General features: G+C 37.5%; 1 protein-coding gene across 1 annotated transcript in view; it reads left to right on the forward strand.

The window, feature by feature from the left end:
• The window catches only part of LOC132396483 (ankyrin repeat domain-containing protein 31-like), a 137956-nt gene that overhangs the window by 41770 nt on the left and 77344 nt on the right, over positions 1-18842 (forward strand). Inside the window, 4 exon segments of the mRNA XM_059974024.1 lie at positions 6271-6984; positions 11638-12170; positions 14847-15031; positions 17872-18057. Coding sequence (XP_059830007.1) covers positions 6271-6984; positions 11638-12170; positions 14847-15031; positions 17872-18057 — 1618 coding nt within the window.

The following is an 18842-nucleotide window of genomic DNA, read 5'->3' on the forward strand; positions in this document are numbered from 1 at the left end:
TTAAAATCATGTCTTCTATTATGTGAGAAAGTGTTTGCACAAATAATGCACAACATTTTTCCTGACAGACCCGCTATAAATAAGAACTCATTTTCCCACTGTTCATTGAATTCACACTTACTATCACTTCCTGGTTTTCTTTTGCTCATTTTCTTTTGCACTGTGATGAGTAACTGAATGTAAAAACAAGGCTTAATTTTGGAAAAAGTACAAAATGCAAATGTTCACAAAGGATGAACAAAGCACAACTCTAGCGCAGGAGTGTCAGTTTTAAACTGACTGGCAAAAACCTGCAACGCACCGCTGGTGCAGACACCTGGCACCTCAGGATCAAGCAAGTATCAAATGTGTAGTGAACAGTTATGGAATGACTACAGAACAAAAGTCCTTCTTTCCTAGTTTGACTCATTGAACATTTTTTAAAAATTGAAAATATTAATGTGAAAGAAGATAACATTTGCCAAAAGATGTGCACAAAATAATAAAATAGCTAAAAATAATTGCTAAGTTTTAGATTTCTTCTCAGTAAAACCCATTTCTAACTCTAAGCTACTTGAATTCCTGTTAGAGATTTTTTTTCTACAAATTGGTTTTTGGTTAATACTTTTTGCATGAGTAGGCTTGCTTTTTTATTATTATCTCTGGGTGCAATGTGCCACTTCTAATCATCCAATGCATCACTTTTGGTGCATGTGCCATAGGTTGGCCATCCCTGTTCCGGATATTGGATGTGGGGAGGATGTTTCTAGTGGTGGGAGAGTCTATGACCAGAGGGCATAGCCTCTGAAAAAAATCCCTGTAGAACATAGATGAGAAGGAATTTCTTTAGCCAGAGGTTGGTGAATCTGTGAAATTTGTTACCACAGATGGCTGGGAAGGCCAAAATGTTGGGTATATTTAAAGCAGAGGTTGATGGGTTCTTGATTAGTAAAGGTGTCAAACGTTATAGGAGATGGCAAAAGAACGAGTTTGAGAAGAAATAATAAATCAGCCATGATTAATGGCAGAGCCGACTTGATGGGCTGAATGACCCAATTCACTTTTATGATTCTATAACACTCTCCAGGGCCTGATCATTTAATGTGCAATTCCTGTTCTGGTTTAACTGACCAAAATGTAATACTTAACACTTGTTTAAATTAAATTTTATCTGCTATTATGTGTCCTATTTCCCTAGATCCTATTGTGTTCTTAGATCACTTCCTTCACTGTCCTGCATTGTGGCGTCACAAACTAACTGCATTAACAACATTGCCATCCATATCATTAATATAGATGGCAGGTAACAATGTACCAATCCCTGCTACACACCAGTGGTCACAGATTTCCAGTCTAAATAACAACCCTCCATTACTGCCCTCTGACTCCCTCTGCTAAGCCAATTTTTTTATCTAGTTGGCTAAATTATTCTGGATTTCATGTGATCTAACCTATTCTAGCCTAACACAAGTAACCTTGTCAAAGTCCTTGCTAAAGTCTATTACCCTGCCTTCATTGATCTTCCTGGTCACCTCTTTAGACAAAAAAATTCAAATTTGTGAGACTGTATTTCACAAGTACAAAGCTAATCTAACTGTTCCTCATTAGATCCTGCCCTTCAGAATACTCTCCCGTAACTTTCCCATTACTGATGTTAGTTTCACCTGTCTGCAGTTGCTTTGCTTGTACTTGCAGTACTTCATCCATAGCCAAATATTTAACTAAATTCTGTTTGATTATCTACAATCTTTATTCTGAATATGTTGTACTTAAGGCACTTAGAAATAAAACATGTAAATTTTTGCCATGTTGATTTTCCAAAAGAGCTGTATATGAAAGGAATGAGATTAGAGAAAGACAGCTGTTATTATTTGACAAGTTCACTGATCTTTCATTTTGAATGTAGTTCTGTTGAGAACACGAATACAGAAGGTGGCAGCCTTATATAAATGGAACTTTTAAACGTAATGTATCATTTTAAAAGTTAATCTTGAAGCCTTCTGCTTTTTCCGTACATTAATACCTTGAACAAGAGTGCACTGAGTATTTACTGCATTTAAACTTAGGCATGTCAAAACGTTACCGCCTTTACACAATTCAATGTGGATAATGGAGACATGAGACTGCAAATGGTGGAATGTGGAGTGATAAACAATCTGCCGGAGGAACTCAGTAGATTGGATACCATCTGTGGGAGGAAAGGCATTAGTGGACGTTTCAACTTAAAGGGATGTCCTTCCGCGGCTGTGCCTTCTGGCCCTATACTCTCCCACTAATGGATGCCTCCACTGCATATCCACTCTCTAGGCCTTCCAATATTCAGTACATTTCAATAGGATCTCTCATTATTCTTCTAAACTCCACTCTGTGCAGGCCCACAGCCATCACACGCACTTCATATGTTAACCCTTTTTCCCTAGGACCATTCTCGTAAACCTCTGGACCATCTCCAATGCCAGCACATCTTTTCTTAGATATGGGGCCCAAAAGTACTCACAATACTCCAATGTAATTTGATCAATGCCTTAAAAAGTCATTGTATTACATCCTTCCTTTTATATTCTAGTCCTCTCAAAATAAATGCTAACATTGCATTTGCCTTCCTTACTACTGACTCAATCTGCAAGATAACCTTTAGGGAATTCTGCACTAAGATTCCCAAGAACCTTTGCCCCTCTGATCTCAGAATTTTCTCCCCATTTAGAAACTAGTCGAAGCCTTTATTCCTCCTACCGAAGTGCGTGACTATGCGCTTCCTTATGCTGTATTTTTTTCTGCCACTTCTTCGTCAAATCTACTAATCTATCCAGATTGTTCTGCAAACTCCCTGCTTCCTCATCATTACCTGCCTCTACACCTATTTTTGTTTCATCCACAAACTTGGCCACAAAATCCATCATCCATTCATTAACACATAATGAAAAAAGTAATGGACTCAACACTAACCCCTGTGGAACACCACTAGTCATCAGCAGCCAGCCAGAAAAGGCACCCTTTATTCCCATTCTTTGCCTTTTGCCAGCCAGCTAATCTTTAATCCATGCTAATATATTTCCTGTAATACCAGGGCTCCTGTTTAGCAGCCTCGTGTGGCACCTTGTCAAGTGCCTTCTGAAAATCCAAGTAAACAACATCCACTGACTCTTTTTGTCTATTCTGTCTATTCCTCAAAGACTTTGAGGAAACAAAAACAGATTTGTCAAGCTTGACTTTTCCTTAAGGAAACCACACTAACTTTGGTCTATTTTATTATGTACCTCCAAGTATTCTGAAACCTCTTCATTAACAATGGACTCTAATACTACAGTCTGGATAACTGGCCCATAATTTCATGTCTTTTGCCTCCCTCCCTTCCTAAACAGTGGAGCGAAATTTGCAATTTTTCCTGTTCTCTGGAACCATCTCAGAAGCTGATGATTGTTGAAAGATAACCGCTGAAGCCCCCAGAATCTCTTTAGCTGCCTCTTTCAGAACCCAGGGGTTCAGGTGACTTATCTACCATCAGACTTGTCAGCTCTCCAATCACCTTCTTAGTAACAGCAACTACACTTATTTCTGCCACCTGACACTGTCAACTAATTGACAAAGTGCTTCATTCTTGTATACTTTGCCCATCATGGATTGAATAATGTTGGTGTTCAAAGGATGTGCTTTTACAAAAAATATTTAATGTCTTAGTGAAGTTGCAGCAAGTGATTAGGAGTGCAAATGATATGTCAGTTTTCATAAGAATAAGAAAATCTTATTGCATTTATATTAGGCCTTAGGTGACTGGGAGGCATTCATTTCAAGCTCATCTATAAAGAGAAGTGCACATATATTTAGTTTTTAGTTGCTATAAGGTGTTTGAAGTTGCAAAATAGGGTTAATCTTCAATGTGAGCAACGTGAAGTTGTGAGTGTGTAGGTACAGCAGTCTAGGAAATCAGGTTTGGTATGATAGATGCTTTTCATGAAAGCTGGTTCTCCAAGTGAAGAGTAACTAATTTTTCTGATTGTGGTTGAAAATCTTGTTGACAAACTTGGGGAGTTATGCTACTCACTTGAAAAGTACCACTTAATTTTAAAGGTAGATGGTTTGGCTCTCTCAGGATGGCTAGCATTTTTGTACTGCAAATGTTATTTGCTACTTTTCAGCCCATGCCTGAATGCTTTCATGCCATGGCCTGCTTTATTTTCTGAGTAAATGAGAATGGACTTGAACTCTATGTGATAAACTAGCAAACATTCCAGCTTCTGACATTATGATAAAAAGATCATCAACAAAGTTGCTGCAGATGATTGAAACTAGGTTATTGCCTTGAACATCAAAAATGATGACTTGAGGCTATGATGATTGACTTCAAACAATCATTACATCTTCCTATGTGCAAGATATGACTACAATTGCTGGATTATTTTTTTGTTTTTTTTTTCTTCTTATAGACTTCAATTTTCAATTCAATCTTTTTGATGCTGCTTTTAGTCAAATGTTGCCTCGATGTCTGGGGCAATCACACTCATTTCTCTAGACTTCAGATCTTGTTTCAACATATACTGGGATAATGTCTGGAGTCATGTAGTTTAGATGAAGCCCAAATTGGCGCTCGTATGTGACAATTCTTGATGACATCTTCCATCACTTTGCTAATGATGGAGATTAGAATAATTATCTGAAATAGATTTGTTAGCTTTTTATGAATAGAACATACTTGGCAAAGTTTGCACATTATTTGTTAGATTCCATTAGCTATTATAACTGCTTGTCTAGAGACACTACTAGTTCAGAAGTGTTGGTCTTAACTCATTCATTAGGATTTTCCACTGATGAGGATGGGAATATGCATAGTGCTTCTCCTCCCACTATCTGTTTAGTTATTCATTATAATTCATGACCTGATGTCTTAGGACTGCAAAGTTTTGATTTGATCTGCTGGTTGTGGGATCACTTAGTCACATCTCTCATGTGCTGTTTTTGCTGCTTTCAAGTATGTACTTTAATGTTGCAATTTCATCAGGTTGGCACCTCATTTTTAAATACTTTTGCATTCCACATTGGGCCAATGTTGATTCTGTAGGTTAATGTATTAACAGAGTGTGGAATTTTCCAAGTCATGAATTTATACATCATGTTTGTATAAATTTGTTTGCTGCTGATCATCCTTAGTGCTTTGTGTGTGCCAATTTTGATCTGCCAGATCTTTTTTGAATTTATTCCATTTAACATAATGATAGTGACATACAATACGAAGGAAAGCTTCCTCTATATGAACTCGGAACCTTGTTTCCATAAGGAGCCAGTTATAGCACTATTGTCTCCAGTAGTGCTATAATTGACAGGTACTGCTGCAAACGGTAGATTATGCGACAAAGGTGAAATAATTTTATCCCTCCTGTTGGTTAGCTTATTATATGCTACACAGCCAGTTTTGGTAGTTAATGTGCTTCAGAACTCATTCAACTTGATCAGTGATCGTGCTACTACGCTGCTTCTCTGATGAACATTGACGTTCCCCTTTAGAACATTTCTGATTTCAGTGCTTCTTCCAAGTACTTTTCAACAGGGAGTAATTCAGGAAGAATAATAGGTAGTAATCATAAGAACATTTCCTTCCTTGTACTTGACCGGATGTCATGAGCATTAGGAGTCAGCACTGAGGGCTACTACCTTCCTTCTACTGTATTTTCCTTTTTTGAGGGTCTGACTTTCTAGTAGGCTAGAGTGTGGAGTAGGCCCCAAGTGAAGTTGCCATTTTCAATTTCGAGCATGATCCATCTGGATTAATTTATTGTGCTACCATGGTGGTTATGGTACAACTGAGTAGCTTGGTAGCCCACTTTAGAGGGGTGTTAATAGTGAACTGTATTGCTTTGAGGCCATGAAGAATGAGGGGTGACCTGAAAGAAGTTTATAAAATCATAAAGTCATAGTCGTTTCCCCAGGATATGGAATCCAAAACTGGAGGCCATGGGTACAAGATAAGAGGGGAGAGATTTAAGGCATCTGAGAGGCAACTTCTTTACACAGAGGGTGTTGAGTACTTGGAATGAGCTGCCAGCTGAAGTGATCGGAGTGGGTACAATTGCAACATTTAAGAGGCATTTGGGCAGGTACATTGAGGAGAGGCAGATGGAGGGTCATGGGTTGAATACAGGCAACTGGGTAGAAGGACTAGTTAGGCCAAAGTTGTGTCTGTGCTGCATTACTCTATGACTCTAACTAATTAAAGGCATCACAAGTTCTTCCTTTGAGTTTCTATGCTTTATTTATCTCTGTAATCCATCAAAGTAAGATGTTTATTTTTTTTCTTAGGAAATTTCAGATAATGAAAGTACTCCAGAAATAAATCTGATCACTGGAGCTCTTATTACCTCCTGCATATCGACACAAGAGAGGAGAATAGCATTTGCTGATGAACCGTCTGTAGGAAACCGTGCATCCAATATGCCATCATTATTTTCAAGTCATAATTCCCTTGTGGGATCATTTAATATTTCTAAAGCAGAAACAACCAATGCAACACGAAGTTCACTATCACAAGCTTTACCCCAGGAAGAGATCTCAGCACAAGGGAATCTTGAAAAAAATACAAGCTCCAAATCTACAAGTAATGAAATACTAATAATGGACTTGTTAAGACCTCTAAGCAATGAATCTAGAAGTAGCTCTCTGACAACAATAAATCTGTCACCCCTTATGGATTCTCTCAATGCATTGAGCGATGGTGCAGCAACAACTGAATTGTTAGCAGAAAGACAGGATGCATTGCCTGTAGAATTGTTGGCAGCAATCAACAAAATGCCATTAATGACAACAGTTCTTCCAGTCAATGGGACACTGTCATCAGTTAATGAGAAATTGGCAATTAATTCATCCACTGAGGACAACCTAGAACTCAAAGCATGTATGTTTACACTGCCTGACAATAATAAAGAAATCAATGAAGACCTCACACAAATAACAGATAATGAACCAAACTTCGAATCTTCAAGGGAACTTGAACACCTGCAGGAGAAGAATATTGAGGTTAGAATCCACAGCATTTAGATTTTGTGCCATGATTTTTGATTTACAGTTTTTATATTACATCTTAGTATCTAATCTTCTTCCATCAATATATAGCAAAATGCTTGTCAACCTTCTTCATCACGTAAATTGAATTGACTTTATTGCATCCTTCACATACATGAGTAAAATCTTTACGTTATGTCTCTGTGTAAATGTGCAATCATAGTAATTTATAATAATTTATAACACTCAGTGTAACATAGAATACACTCAAATCAGTGTGAGTTAATCAGTCTGATGGCCTGGTGGAAGAAGCTGTCCCAGATGCTGTTGGTCCTGGCCTTAATGCTGCAGTACCATATCCCGGATGATAGCAGCTGGAATCGATCGTGGTTGGGGTGACTCGGGTCCCCAATGTCTCAAACAAAGCCCAGGTTTGATTCTCCAAATTCTCTAGTGTAGTTAGCCACTTATTAAACTGACAACTATAAGAAAATAGAGTATATGTTTTCCCGAGTGAGAAATATTATCTTAAGTATCTGAATTGGACTGGAGCACTTGTCAGTTCACCTTTTTATCTCTTCTGTTTACCTGTAGGAAATAGGAATTGTAAGCAAATGATTTCTTCTTTTGCTGATTACTTGCTAATATTAACATAGTGATACAAAGACAGACATTGATTTCACTCCAAGTTTGGTACAGATCCCACCAACCAGAAATGAATAGAAAGTGACCGTGTATACCAGCAAAGAAAATCATCAACAACTTCTGTGTTTTCATTGACCCTAGATTCTTGAGCTGAGTGTAATTTCCACTTCAACTTTTTTGTTTCAGGATTTGGATGATAGTTAGACTTGTCCTAGATGCCAATGTATTTATTATACTACCTATGCAGAGTCTTGGCAGGTTCAAAGAGCATCACTAAAATTTGATGTAGGCTTAATAATTCATACTGATGAATCTTATCAATTTTACTGTATTTTCAACTGTAAAATTTGTAAGAGAACAACTAAATTCATGTTCACAAATAATCTTATGGTGTTTAGATCCCACAGCAATTACCAAAAAGAAGCAAACATATTTCTTCACTAAATTAATGGTTGTCAGTATCTTATAAGTACCTTAAGCACTTGAATAATAGTAAATAATCTAACAACAAATACATATGGTACCATCTAGTACATTAGTAGTCTTTGTACAGAGTACAATTTTATCCCCATGTGGAATGGTTTATCTTTAAATGATTGCATTGTTTTAAATTGCTCTGAATGCTGTGAGTCCATCTACCTGCCAAGTGGTCAATACAAAATGGGTGACAATATCAAAGTAAAACTGATTTGTACCATTTTGGAGAAACAATCTCACTGCTCCTTACATTCATGTTTTATAATAGATTGTTGCAGAAATTACTTTTTTGTATTTTATGAAGAATCTTGAATTGGATCTTGCTGGAAAGGTCATAGTAAAATTATCCTTCTTAGTATGCAAATTAAGAGAAACTGAGATGAAAATGTGCAGAACTTGCTGTTTGATTTATTTCCATTGTGTTCCACAAATCATATCTCACACTTTATCTCTCCATTTTTTTAAGGACTTGTTAGATTCCCACATTAGTTGTTGATTAAACTCATCAGAGAAAACTATCGATAACTATGTTCCATTTTAACCTTATAGTACTTCCAAATAATCTGCCTGGCCTGGGAAGTTCACCATTTACATTCGAATTGGGTACTGAGCTATTCTTAGAAACTTTCTAAACGGTAAATTTCAGATTTTACTGGCTGCATTGACCCACCATCTGGACTTGACTCCTGCGTGCATACATTTAAATTGCTCCTCACCATTTGGAACTATGATCAGATCTCTGCAATGAGCAAACCTCAGGTAGTGTACAGATGTCGTGGTGCACTCTCAGTGTTTTGTTAGGAGATACTGTTGGTGGCAAAGTTTTGTTTTCTGTCAAAACCATAGAACATTACAGCACAGAAACAGGCCTCTTGGCCCTTCTTGGCTGTGCCAAACCATTTTTCTGCCTAATTCCACTGACCTGCACCTGGACCATATCTCTCTATACACCTCTCATCCATGTACCTGTCCAAGTTTTTCTTAAATGTTAGCAGTGAGCCCATATTTACTACTTCATCTGGCAGCTCATTCCACACTCCCACCACTCTCTGTGTGAATAAGCCCCCCCCCCCAACAATGTTCCCTTTAAACTTCTCTCAATTCATCCTTAACCCATGTCCTCTGGTCTTTTTTCTCCCCTAGCCTCAGTGGAAAAAGCCTGCTTGCATTCACTCTATCTATACCCATCATAATTTTATATACCTCTATCAAATCTCCGCATTCTTCTACGCTCCAGGGAATAAAGTCCTAACCTATTCAACCTTTCTCTGTAACTCGGTTTCTCAAGGCCCGACAACATCCTTGTAAACTTTCTCTGCACTCTTTCAACCTTATTAATATCCTTCTGTAATTCGGTGACCAAAACTACACACAATACTCCTAATTCGGCCTCACCAATGCCTTATACAACCTCACCATAACATTCCAGCTCTTAATACTTAATACTTTGATTTATAAAGGCCAATGTATCAAAAGCTCTCTTTACGACACCATCTACCTGTGACATCACTTTTAGGGAATTTTATATCTGTATTCCCAGATCCCTCTGTTCTACTACACTTCTCAGTGCCCTACCATTTACCTTGTATGTTCTACCTTGGTTTGTCCTTCCAAAGTGCAATACCTCACATTTGTCTGTATTAAACTCCATCTGCCATTTTTCAGTCCATTTTTCCAGCTGGTCCAAATCCCTCTGCAAGTTTTGAAAACCTTCCTCACTGTCCACTACGCCTCCAATCTTTGTATCATCAGCAAATTTGCTGATCCAATTTACCACATTATCATCCAGATCATTGATATAGATGACAAATAACAATGGACCCAGCACTGATCACTGTGGCATACCACTGGTCACAGGACTCCACTCAGAGAAGCAATCCTCCACTACCACTCTCTGACTTCTTCCATTGAGCCAATGTCTAATCCAATTTACTACCTCAACATGTACACCTAACGACTGAATCTTCCTAACTAACCTCCATGCGGGACCTTGTCAAAGGCCTTACTGAAGTCCATGTAGACAACATCCATTGCCTTCTCTTCATCCATTTTCCTGGTAACCTCAAAAAACTCTAGATTTGTTAAACATGACCTGACACGCACAAAGCTATGATGACTCTCCCTAATAAGTTCCTGTCTATCCGAATACTTTTAGATCCTAAGAGATATGAAAAAACTGAGAAGCTTCTTTACACAATGTAAATATCTTTGATATTTATAGATATTTATGTCAATCTTAATATTGTTAAATAATTTAAAAAGTAATTCTTTTCAAATGAATGAAATACAACCAAACATTTACAATTTAATAAAAATATTACACTCAATTAAAATAACACGAAAGAGACATCCCTTCCCTATTCTCCAGACTAATAATCCCCATTAAAATGAATAAGATCAACTCTATACCAGTTTTAGCAATGTAGTAGATAAGTGCAGTAGCTCTGTCTTTCAGGACATCCTGAATTTAGGAATGTCCTTTGAAATCTGGATAGTCAAACATTATCATTTCTGATTGGTATCACTGAATATAGTGATACCAGACATTAATGATTCTCCCAAAATGCATTTCTTTCCTCTGCTACTCAATCCTGTCTTTTTTTCATTTATCTTTCTACTGTAGATTTGAATTTGTTTTTAGATATTATTATGCTTCTTTCATGGATAATTATGTTGTCCACATGCTCTTAGAGAAATTATACAGATTTTCAAAACCAAAGTACAACAGAATGGTATTAAGGGGTTATCGGCTCGGCTATAGCACAGTAGCAGGCTGTTCTGACCCAATGACCCCACACCGCCCAGTTGCACCCATGTGACCAATTAACCTACTAACCCGTATATCTTTGGAACCTAGGAGGAAACTAGAGCACCCAGAGGAAACTTGCGTGGTCACAGGGAATATATACAAACTCCTTACAAACAGTGCCGGGAATTGAACACGGGTCGCTAGCACTGTAATAGTATTGCGCTAACCACTGCTAACCATGCCGCAGTGACTGAAAATTTTAAAATTAACATTTTAATGTGTTGCTCAATAAGGGTGCAGTTTAGCATAGATAGCAACTCAGATAGACTGAAAAGATAGGGTGTGGGATCGGAGGTGAGAGCCGAGTTTGCCCGCTCTCTGTGATGGTCACTCCTCTCTCCATGGTACTAAGGCTATGACAACTGCCTCACCTGCTGTGCTCCATGCCTGCTAATATGATGAACTGGTAAGAGAGACTTTGGGCCTACTCTGGGCTGCTTCGGAGTTCAGATCTGTGGACTTAATTTGATTCGGAATGTTGTTCACTTCAATTGTTTGCATGATTTGTGTCATTTTCTCTTGCACATCAGGTGTTGGTCTTTTATTTTTCTTTAATTGGTTCTTTCAGGTTTCTTGATTTGTGGCTACCTGTAAGCAAACAAATCTCAAGGTTGTATAATTTATGTATTCCTTGATAATAAATGTACTTTGAATCTTTGAAAACATGAATAACGTACATGGAACAGCTAGCAGAAAGGTATCCTGGGATAAATTTGTTCTTCTTGTTCATCCTACAGTTTTCAAATGACAAGAATAAAGATGAAGCAGATACTTCCAAATTTGAGTTGATGGACAAGTTAACAGAAAGGCAAACTTGTAATGTGTCTAATGTGACTCTGACAACTCCTTCACATCAGGACAATGTAGCTGGTGCTACCAACCTACGAAGATCTTCTAGGAAAAGGGTTGCAACAAATTCTACTTTTCCCTGCTGTGGGTCTTCTGTTTGTGAAAATCACAAATTGCAATTTCACACAAGATCGAAAGATATAAAGAGAAAGGCAGTGATAACTGACCATGAAGAACCTTCGCACAAATTGCTTGAATATACTGGAGAGAAAAAAGTGCCAACTTTGCGAAATACACATATAGTTGTAAAAAATAAATTAGAACATAGAGATCAACAAGGAATGTGCAATAAATTAATACACAATAACAACATTCGGGACTCTAAAATAAATGATACTTTGAGTACTAAGCTGCTTTGCAGTAAATTACAAAGCAGGGAGCTATTTGCTAATTCACAAGAATACGTGAAAATCAGCACCAGGTGAGTTAATTCTATCATGTTACGGTGTTACAAAATTCCAAAAGGTGCCACCATTAAATATCTACCAGGCTTTGGGATAATATTGAACTGCATTTCAGTTTATTGTCATTTAGAAACCACAACTGCAATGTAGTTAAAAAATGAAACAACGTTCCTCCAGAATGATATCACAAAAGCACACGACAAAACAGACTACACCAGAAAATCCAAATAACGTTTGGCAATCCCCAAATCCAGAGTCCGGAGAGGCTGCTGCATATTAATATCGCACTACCATCTTAGTGCATTTCCCCGAAAGGAGCTCCAAATCCACCAGACAAAACAAGACTACCCAGACACACCAAGTCAGACCAACTCTACCATCCAACAAACCAAAAACTAAAGCTATATGACCTACACAAAACACATTGTTACAACAGTGCAAACAATACCATAATTGCTTTAAAAAAACAGACCATGGGCACAGTAAAAATAGCCCAAATATGTTAAAAGACTAAGTTTGAAAGAAACCACCACACAGTTTCCACAAGTCCTCAGGGTCCTGATAGACTTGTCATCCCACACAGGAGGCAGAAGGGAATACCCTCTAAAATGAAATATGGCATAAACCCTGGGGTACCTAGCTTATGACCTGCTGTTATAGCTGTACTATTTATATGGCTGGTGAAGTTGTGTTTCTGGTGAATGGTGAGCTACAAGATGTTGTTAAGGGGTTGAGCAATAGTATGCCGTCGAAGAATGGGTGGTTAGATTCTGTTTTGTTGGAGATGATTGTTGCCTGGAACTACTGTCATCAGAATATAGTTTGCTATTTATCAGCTTATGCTTTGTTGTTTTCTAAGCCTTGCACACAGGGATGAATTGCTTAATTTACCAAGAAGTTGCATATTGAATTATATGTTTGCAACCAGAGTTGATGGAGACAATACCTTTCGAAACTTGATGTCATGCATCCTATTTGAAGGAGATGGCTGTGAAAATAATTGATGCCATCTTACAAAATTCTAAAGAGTCTAGCAAATGTAACCCCTCTATTTAAAAAGAGTGATGAGAGAGAGGAAATGAACAATTATGAACTAATTAGTCTGATTTCAGTATCAGGGAAATTGCTAGAAATCTATAATTGAGGAAGTAATCATAGGGCACCCAGAAAATAATTTTATAATATGTGCTTAAGAAAGAAAAAAATGGGCAAATCAATTGATGTATTTGAATTGTCAAAAGGTACTGAGAGTGCACTGATGGACTGAAGATCAGCTAATGGAAAGAAAATGGAGTAGGTATAAGAAATCACTTTTGGTCTGAGAGTTTGCAACTGGAGGATTTCCACAAGGATGATGTTGAGGTTTTAGCTGTTTCTAATTTATAATCAATGATTTCTTTGATAAGACCATGTGTAATATACAGTATCCAGATTTTCTGATGACACAGCACTAGATGGCAATGTGTGCTGTGATGAAGGTGACGGGTTTGAGTGATATGGACAGTGTAAGTATTGGGGCAAAGATGTAGCGATGATTTTTGGCTTTAGTAGAAAAATTAGAAAAAAGGGGTGGTGAGAAAATGAATGCTGTAAGTATTCAGAGGGCCTGGATATTCCTGCATATGAATCACTCAAAGTTAAACTACAAGTTCAGCAAGCAATTAGGAAAGTTGAGAGCAATGGCATGTTGGTTTTCAATATAACCTGATTTGAGGACAAAAATCTTTCTTTATAGAGAGTTCAGGTGATACTGCATCTGTAATATTGAATATTGTCTTCCTTATCTACACAATGATGTGCATGCAATAGAAGAAAAGATTCACCAGATTGATGTCAGGGTTGATGAGTTTGTCATTTAATGAAAAATTAAGCATCCCAAGTTTGTACTCTCTTGAGTTTACAGGATTGAGAGATGATCGTTTTGAAGTGTTCTAACTTCCTAAGGAAGTCACAAGGATAGATGTAGATTGAAGTTTCTCCTGAGCACAGTGTCAATTCGTCTGGTCTCATGAACTTCCCTATGCTGGAACAAAACATGTTGGGGTACAGATAATCTCTAGATCGATTGTTGGTTCTATAAGGCATTCAACTGAGTGCCCAGAGACAGTTTGTATGTTCTATGTTAACATAGGACATAGAACACTGCAGCACAATACAGGCTCTTCAGCCCACAATGTTGCGCTGACCCTCTAACCTACACTAAGATCAATCTAGCCCTTCCCTTCTGCACAGCCCTCCATTTGTCATAGATATTTTAAGTAGCTGATTCATTATCTTTAAATCAGTCATAATGTCTGCATTTATTATCCTGCACACAGAAAATAAGAGAAATCTGTCTTTGTTTTGTGAATTGATTAATAATAGAAATAAAGTTGAATATGATTTTAAGTATTTAAACATTTCAGTGCTGTTCAATGGTTTATAAATGTCACTGATCTTTAGAAGCATATGGAAACAGTGGAAAAGGACCTAAGTTTGGACAAAATGTCAGAAAGCATTAGAGCATTCTATTGGGTAGATTTGTAGTTCCTGCTTCCTGGAACCTATGGCGACATAAAGGAAGTGTGACAGTGTTTAGGCCATGAGTGATGAACCACAAGGCTAGTTAAACATGATCTGACCCAGTAAAGTTCCTAATATTTCTTTACCACATCTGTTGTAAAAGTGTCATTTCACAGTTTATTTTAATTTAGGTCACATAGAGGAAAAGACAGAGAAAATATAACTGAAGTAGAAACTAAAGGCAAACAAAAAGACATACAGCATAGGACAACATCAGCAATGATAGCACATCAGAGTTCAAGAGCTGAAAAAGGGAGCAACATGAGTTGTCATGATAAGTGCCAGGATGAACCACGAGGGAATACAGCAAAACCTGGTAAGAATATTTAAATAGCATTTATAAATTTGTGTTTCCACATCTCTGCAGAATGTAATAGTGACAAAGCCCTTTATAATCAGATGAATTAACAGTATGGGCATGGCTGAGTTAATGGTGTATTATATTCAATTCCACTGAGATTATTTTGTTATGTTGCTTAAAGCAAAACAATTGCAGTTTAAATAAAACAAGAGTTTCTGGAAGTAGGTCAGACAGCATCTATGGAGAGAAATAGTATTAGTAGTTTCTTGGACTAGTTATATTTCTAGAATTTTCTGTTTCAATTTAGATTACCTGCAGTATTTTGTTTTCGGGCAATTACATTGTAGTAGCTTATTGAGTGTAAACAGATCAGCACCTAATAAATAAAGTAATTCAGAATTAAGAGCAATGGGAGAAACTGTGGTCTGCCTCGCTGTTCTGCATGTCTGTCCCCTGCTTCCGTCTTCCAGATGCATTTATTTACATTGCTTTTCTTTGCTGCTTTCTCCTCCTCATTAAGTGACCGAGAAATGAAATGGTGTATGTGCGTTGCAGACAAGCATTTAAGATCATGTGACATAGGAGCAGAATTAGGCCATTTGATCCATAGAGTCTACTTCACTATTCAATCATCTCTGATTTATTTTCCCCTTACAACCTCATCTTCCTGCCTTGCCTTCTGCCTGTAACTTTTGATGCCCATACTAATGAAGAACCTATCAACCTTCATTTTAAATATTCCCAATGACTTGGCCTCCACAGTCATTTATGGCAATGAATTCACAGATTCACCACCCTATGGCTAAATAAATTCCTCCTTATCTGTATTCTAAAGAGATGTCCTTTTATTCTGAGCTTGTGCCCTTTGGCCCTAGATTCTCCCAGCATTGAAAATATCCTCTCCATATCCATATCTGTGCCATTCAATGAGGCATCCCCTCATTCTTCTGCAAGCGAGTGCAAGCCCAAAACCATCAAATGCTCTTCATATGCTAACCCTTTCATTCCCTGGGTAATTCTTGTAAATCTCCTCTGAACCCTCTCCAGTGCCAGAACATCTTTACGTATAGGGCCCAAAACTGCTCTCAATACTCCAAATATCATCTGACCAATGCCTTATAAAGCCTCAGCATTACATTTTTGCTTTCTATTTCTAGTCCTTGCAAAATGAATGCTGATATTACATTTGCCTTCTTTCCTACCAACTTAACCTGCAAGTTAATCTTTAGTGCATCCAGCACAAGGACTCCCAAGTCCTTTCCAATTTTTCTATTCCTGAATTCACTATCTATTTAGAAAATAATCTACGCCTCTATTCCTTCTACCATTGTGCATGACCATACACTTCCCTACACTGTATTCCATCTGCCACTTCTTTACCCTTCTCCTAATCTGTCAAATTAATTCTGCAGACTCCCTGCTTCCTGAATGCTACCTGCCCCTCAACCTATGATTGTATCATTCACAAACTTGGCCTCAAATTATTCTCAGGAGTTGATAGTGGAATGGAGTAAAGGCTTTCAAAAGGCCAGCAATCCAGCAAGCTGAATCAGAAACTAACCTGAATGGAGATCTGTACCCTTGAAATAGTGGTGGTATTCTTGTGAATTATTAGTGCTGTAATTAGTTTAGTTAGTTACCACTTGTAGAATCCAGTACCAGAACAGATAATTTCATAAAATATTTCTAAAATCATCATCAAGTAAAATTGTGACATTTGCGAAATTTTAAAGTTACATCTTAGATACTTATGTTATCAAATGTGGAAGGCAGCACACTTCCGTTGAGTGATGGTTAAGTCTGCAATGCCTGCCCTAAGGGATACTTTAGAAATGGGTTTGGACAGGGTTCTTGCATAAATCTACTAAAATAGCAGGGACAGGAAATTCATCCATGATCATGAGTGCTAAACACCCATAGTATCAGTCATACATTCTAAAATACCACCAAAATTTGCCTGTGCAAGTTATAGGATTCAGATTTCCAAAATGAATCATACCATGCAGCTGCTTATAATGGGAATTAAGTGCAAAAGATCAATAATGAATTTCTAACCCAGACGAGGATTACATTTTGCAGAGTGCTTTCACAGGCCATTGGTGTACTGCCAGGAATTTGAGAGAGTTGATTTCAAAGTATTGGGGACAATTGATAGAATAATAGAATAAAATATGTCCAGATTCAAGCTTGGATGAGTGAGGAATATGTTTTCTTCCTAAGATCAAAGTGTGAATATCTAGTTTTCTGATACATTTTTCAATTTGGGTATTAGGATGTAATGCTTCCAGGATCTTCCACTATAGAGTGATGTTCTGGGGTTTGTTATGGTCCCATCTCCGCCTGCCTTGCCAAGAAAAGCTACACCCTTACCCGGACTCACTGTAGGGGTACAATCTTGCAATCAAATCACCTGGTTACTTATCCTACAGTGGAGTTACCCCACTATCCAGTATTGTTAGATGTGTAGTTATCTACCGTACTTCTCACAGAAATTGCAGAGTCAGGTTTAAAATTTGGCAGAGCTAATAAGTATCCAGGACAGGCCACCCATTTGCACTTACATGACAATAGTCAAGAATTTGACTCTGGGGGGAGAAAAAACACCAGGAATCTTGGCATTTAAATTTGAATTTGACTTGATCATTGAAAATAAGATACCCTGCTGTTATTACTAGAATGATATATTTAAGGAATTATTATAAAACTGCATCTTTTGTCTCACTGTGAACAAGTTCATACAAAGTTAGTAATTATTCTAAATTAAAACGTTTCAATCCAGTATAGACAAATACTTATTTGACATCTGTATAAAATACAATGGATGCTAGTTCATTTTAACGTATTTCATTTATCAGAAGATGAACCTATCATAACTCGATCTGCTTCCAACATTGCCGCTATATTAAAGTGCCGCAAGACTATGAAAAGAAAAAACATTTATGGAGAGACAAAATTACATGAAGCTGCATTTAATGGCAATGTAAACCTGCTTCATGCCCTTATTCAAGCAGGTGCCAATGTAAATCTGCCTGATTATGCAGGTGAGGAATATATATTTGTAAAAGATTAATACTCCAATCATTGAAAAGTGTAGATATCTTTCAAGCTGAATTTTATTGATCCTTTTAATAACTTCCATCTATGATCTCTACAAAATGCTGGAGGATCTCATCAAGTCAGTCAGTATCTACGGAGGAGGTTAAACAGTCAACATTTCAGGCCGAGATCCCTGATCAGTGCTTGATATGTTGAGTTCCTCTAGCATTTTGTGTGTGTTGCTCAAGATTTCTACTACCTGAAAAGTTTCTTGTATTCATGATTCCTGATTTGTTCAGGATAAAATCAGAAAACTAAAATGTTAGGATGTAGACCCTACCAGCTTGGAAGAGAAGATTAAACAAAAAAATGCAAGTCACTGCACAATTCTGCTAGAGTCAATGTTAATCTGTTGGTTTGTGATGTGTTTATCCTTCCAATGGTTGGGTGTCCTGTTCAAAAGTGATCTTAATGAGTCTGCCTCTGGAGAAACCAAATAATAAATTAGGTTCTGCTTTGTGGAACACCTGTGTTCAGCTGGCAGGACAGCCCTGAGCTACAAACTCAAGTAGCTGGAGGAACTCAGCAGGTCAGGCAGCCTATCATGTGAAATTCTTCAACGCACTCCAAGTCTGACCTATATGTCCGTAGCTTCTATTACAGGATGGGTATCTAAGACTGAGGAACAGTACCCCATCTTCCATCTAAATACATCATAGCCTTTCAGGCCCAATATCAAATTCACAATTTTAGGTAACTTACTTTTTTTGTATTGGAATTTGCCAACCAG

Source organism: Hypanus sabinus, chromosome 7, assembly GCF_030144855.1.
Source record: "Hypanus sabinus isolate sHypSab1 chromosome 7, sHypSab1.hap1, whole genome shotgun sequence".
NCBI classification, from domain to species: domain Eukaryota; kingdom Metazoa; phylum Chordata; class Chondrichthyes; order Myliobatiformes; family Dasyatidae; genus Hypanus; species Hypanus sabinus.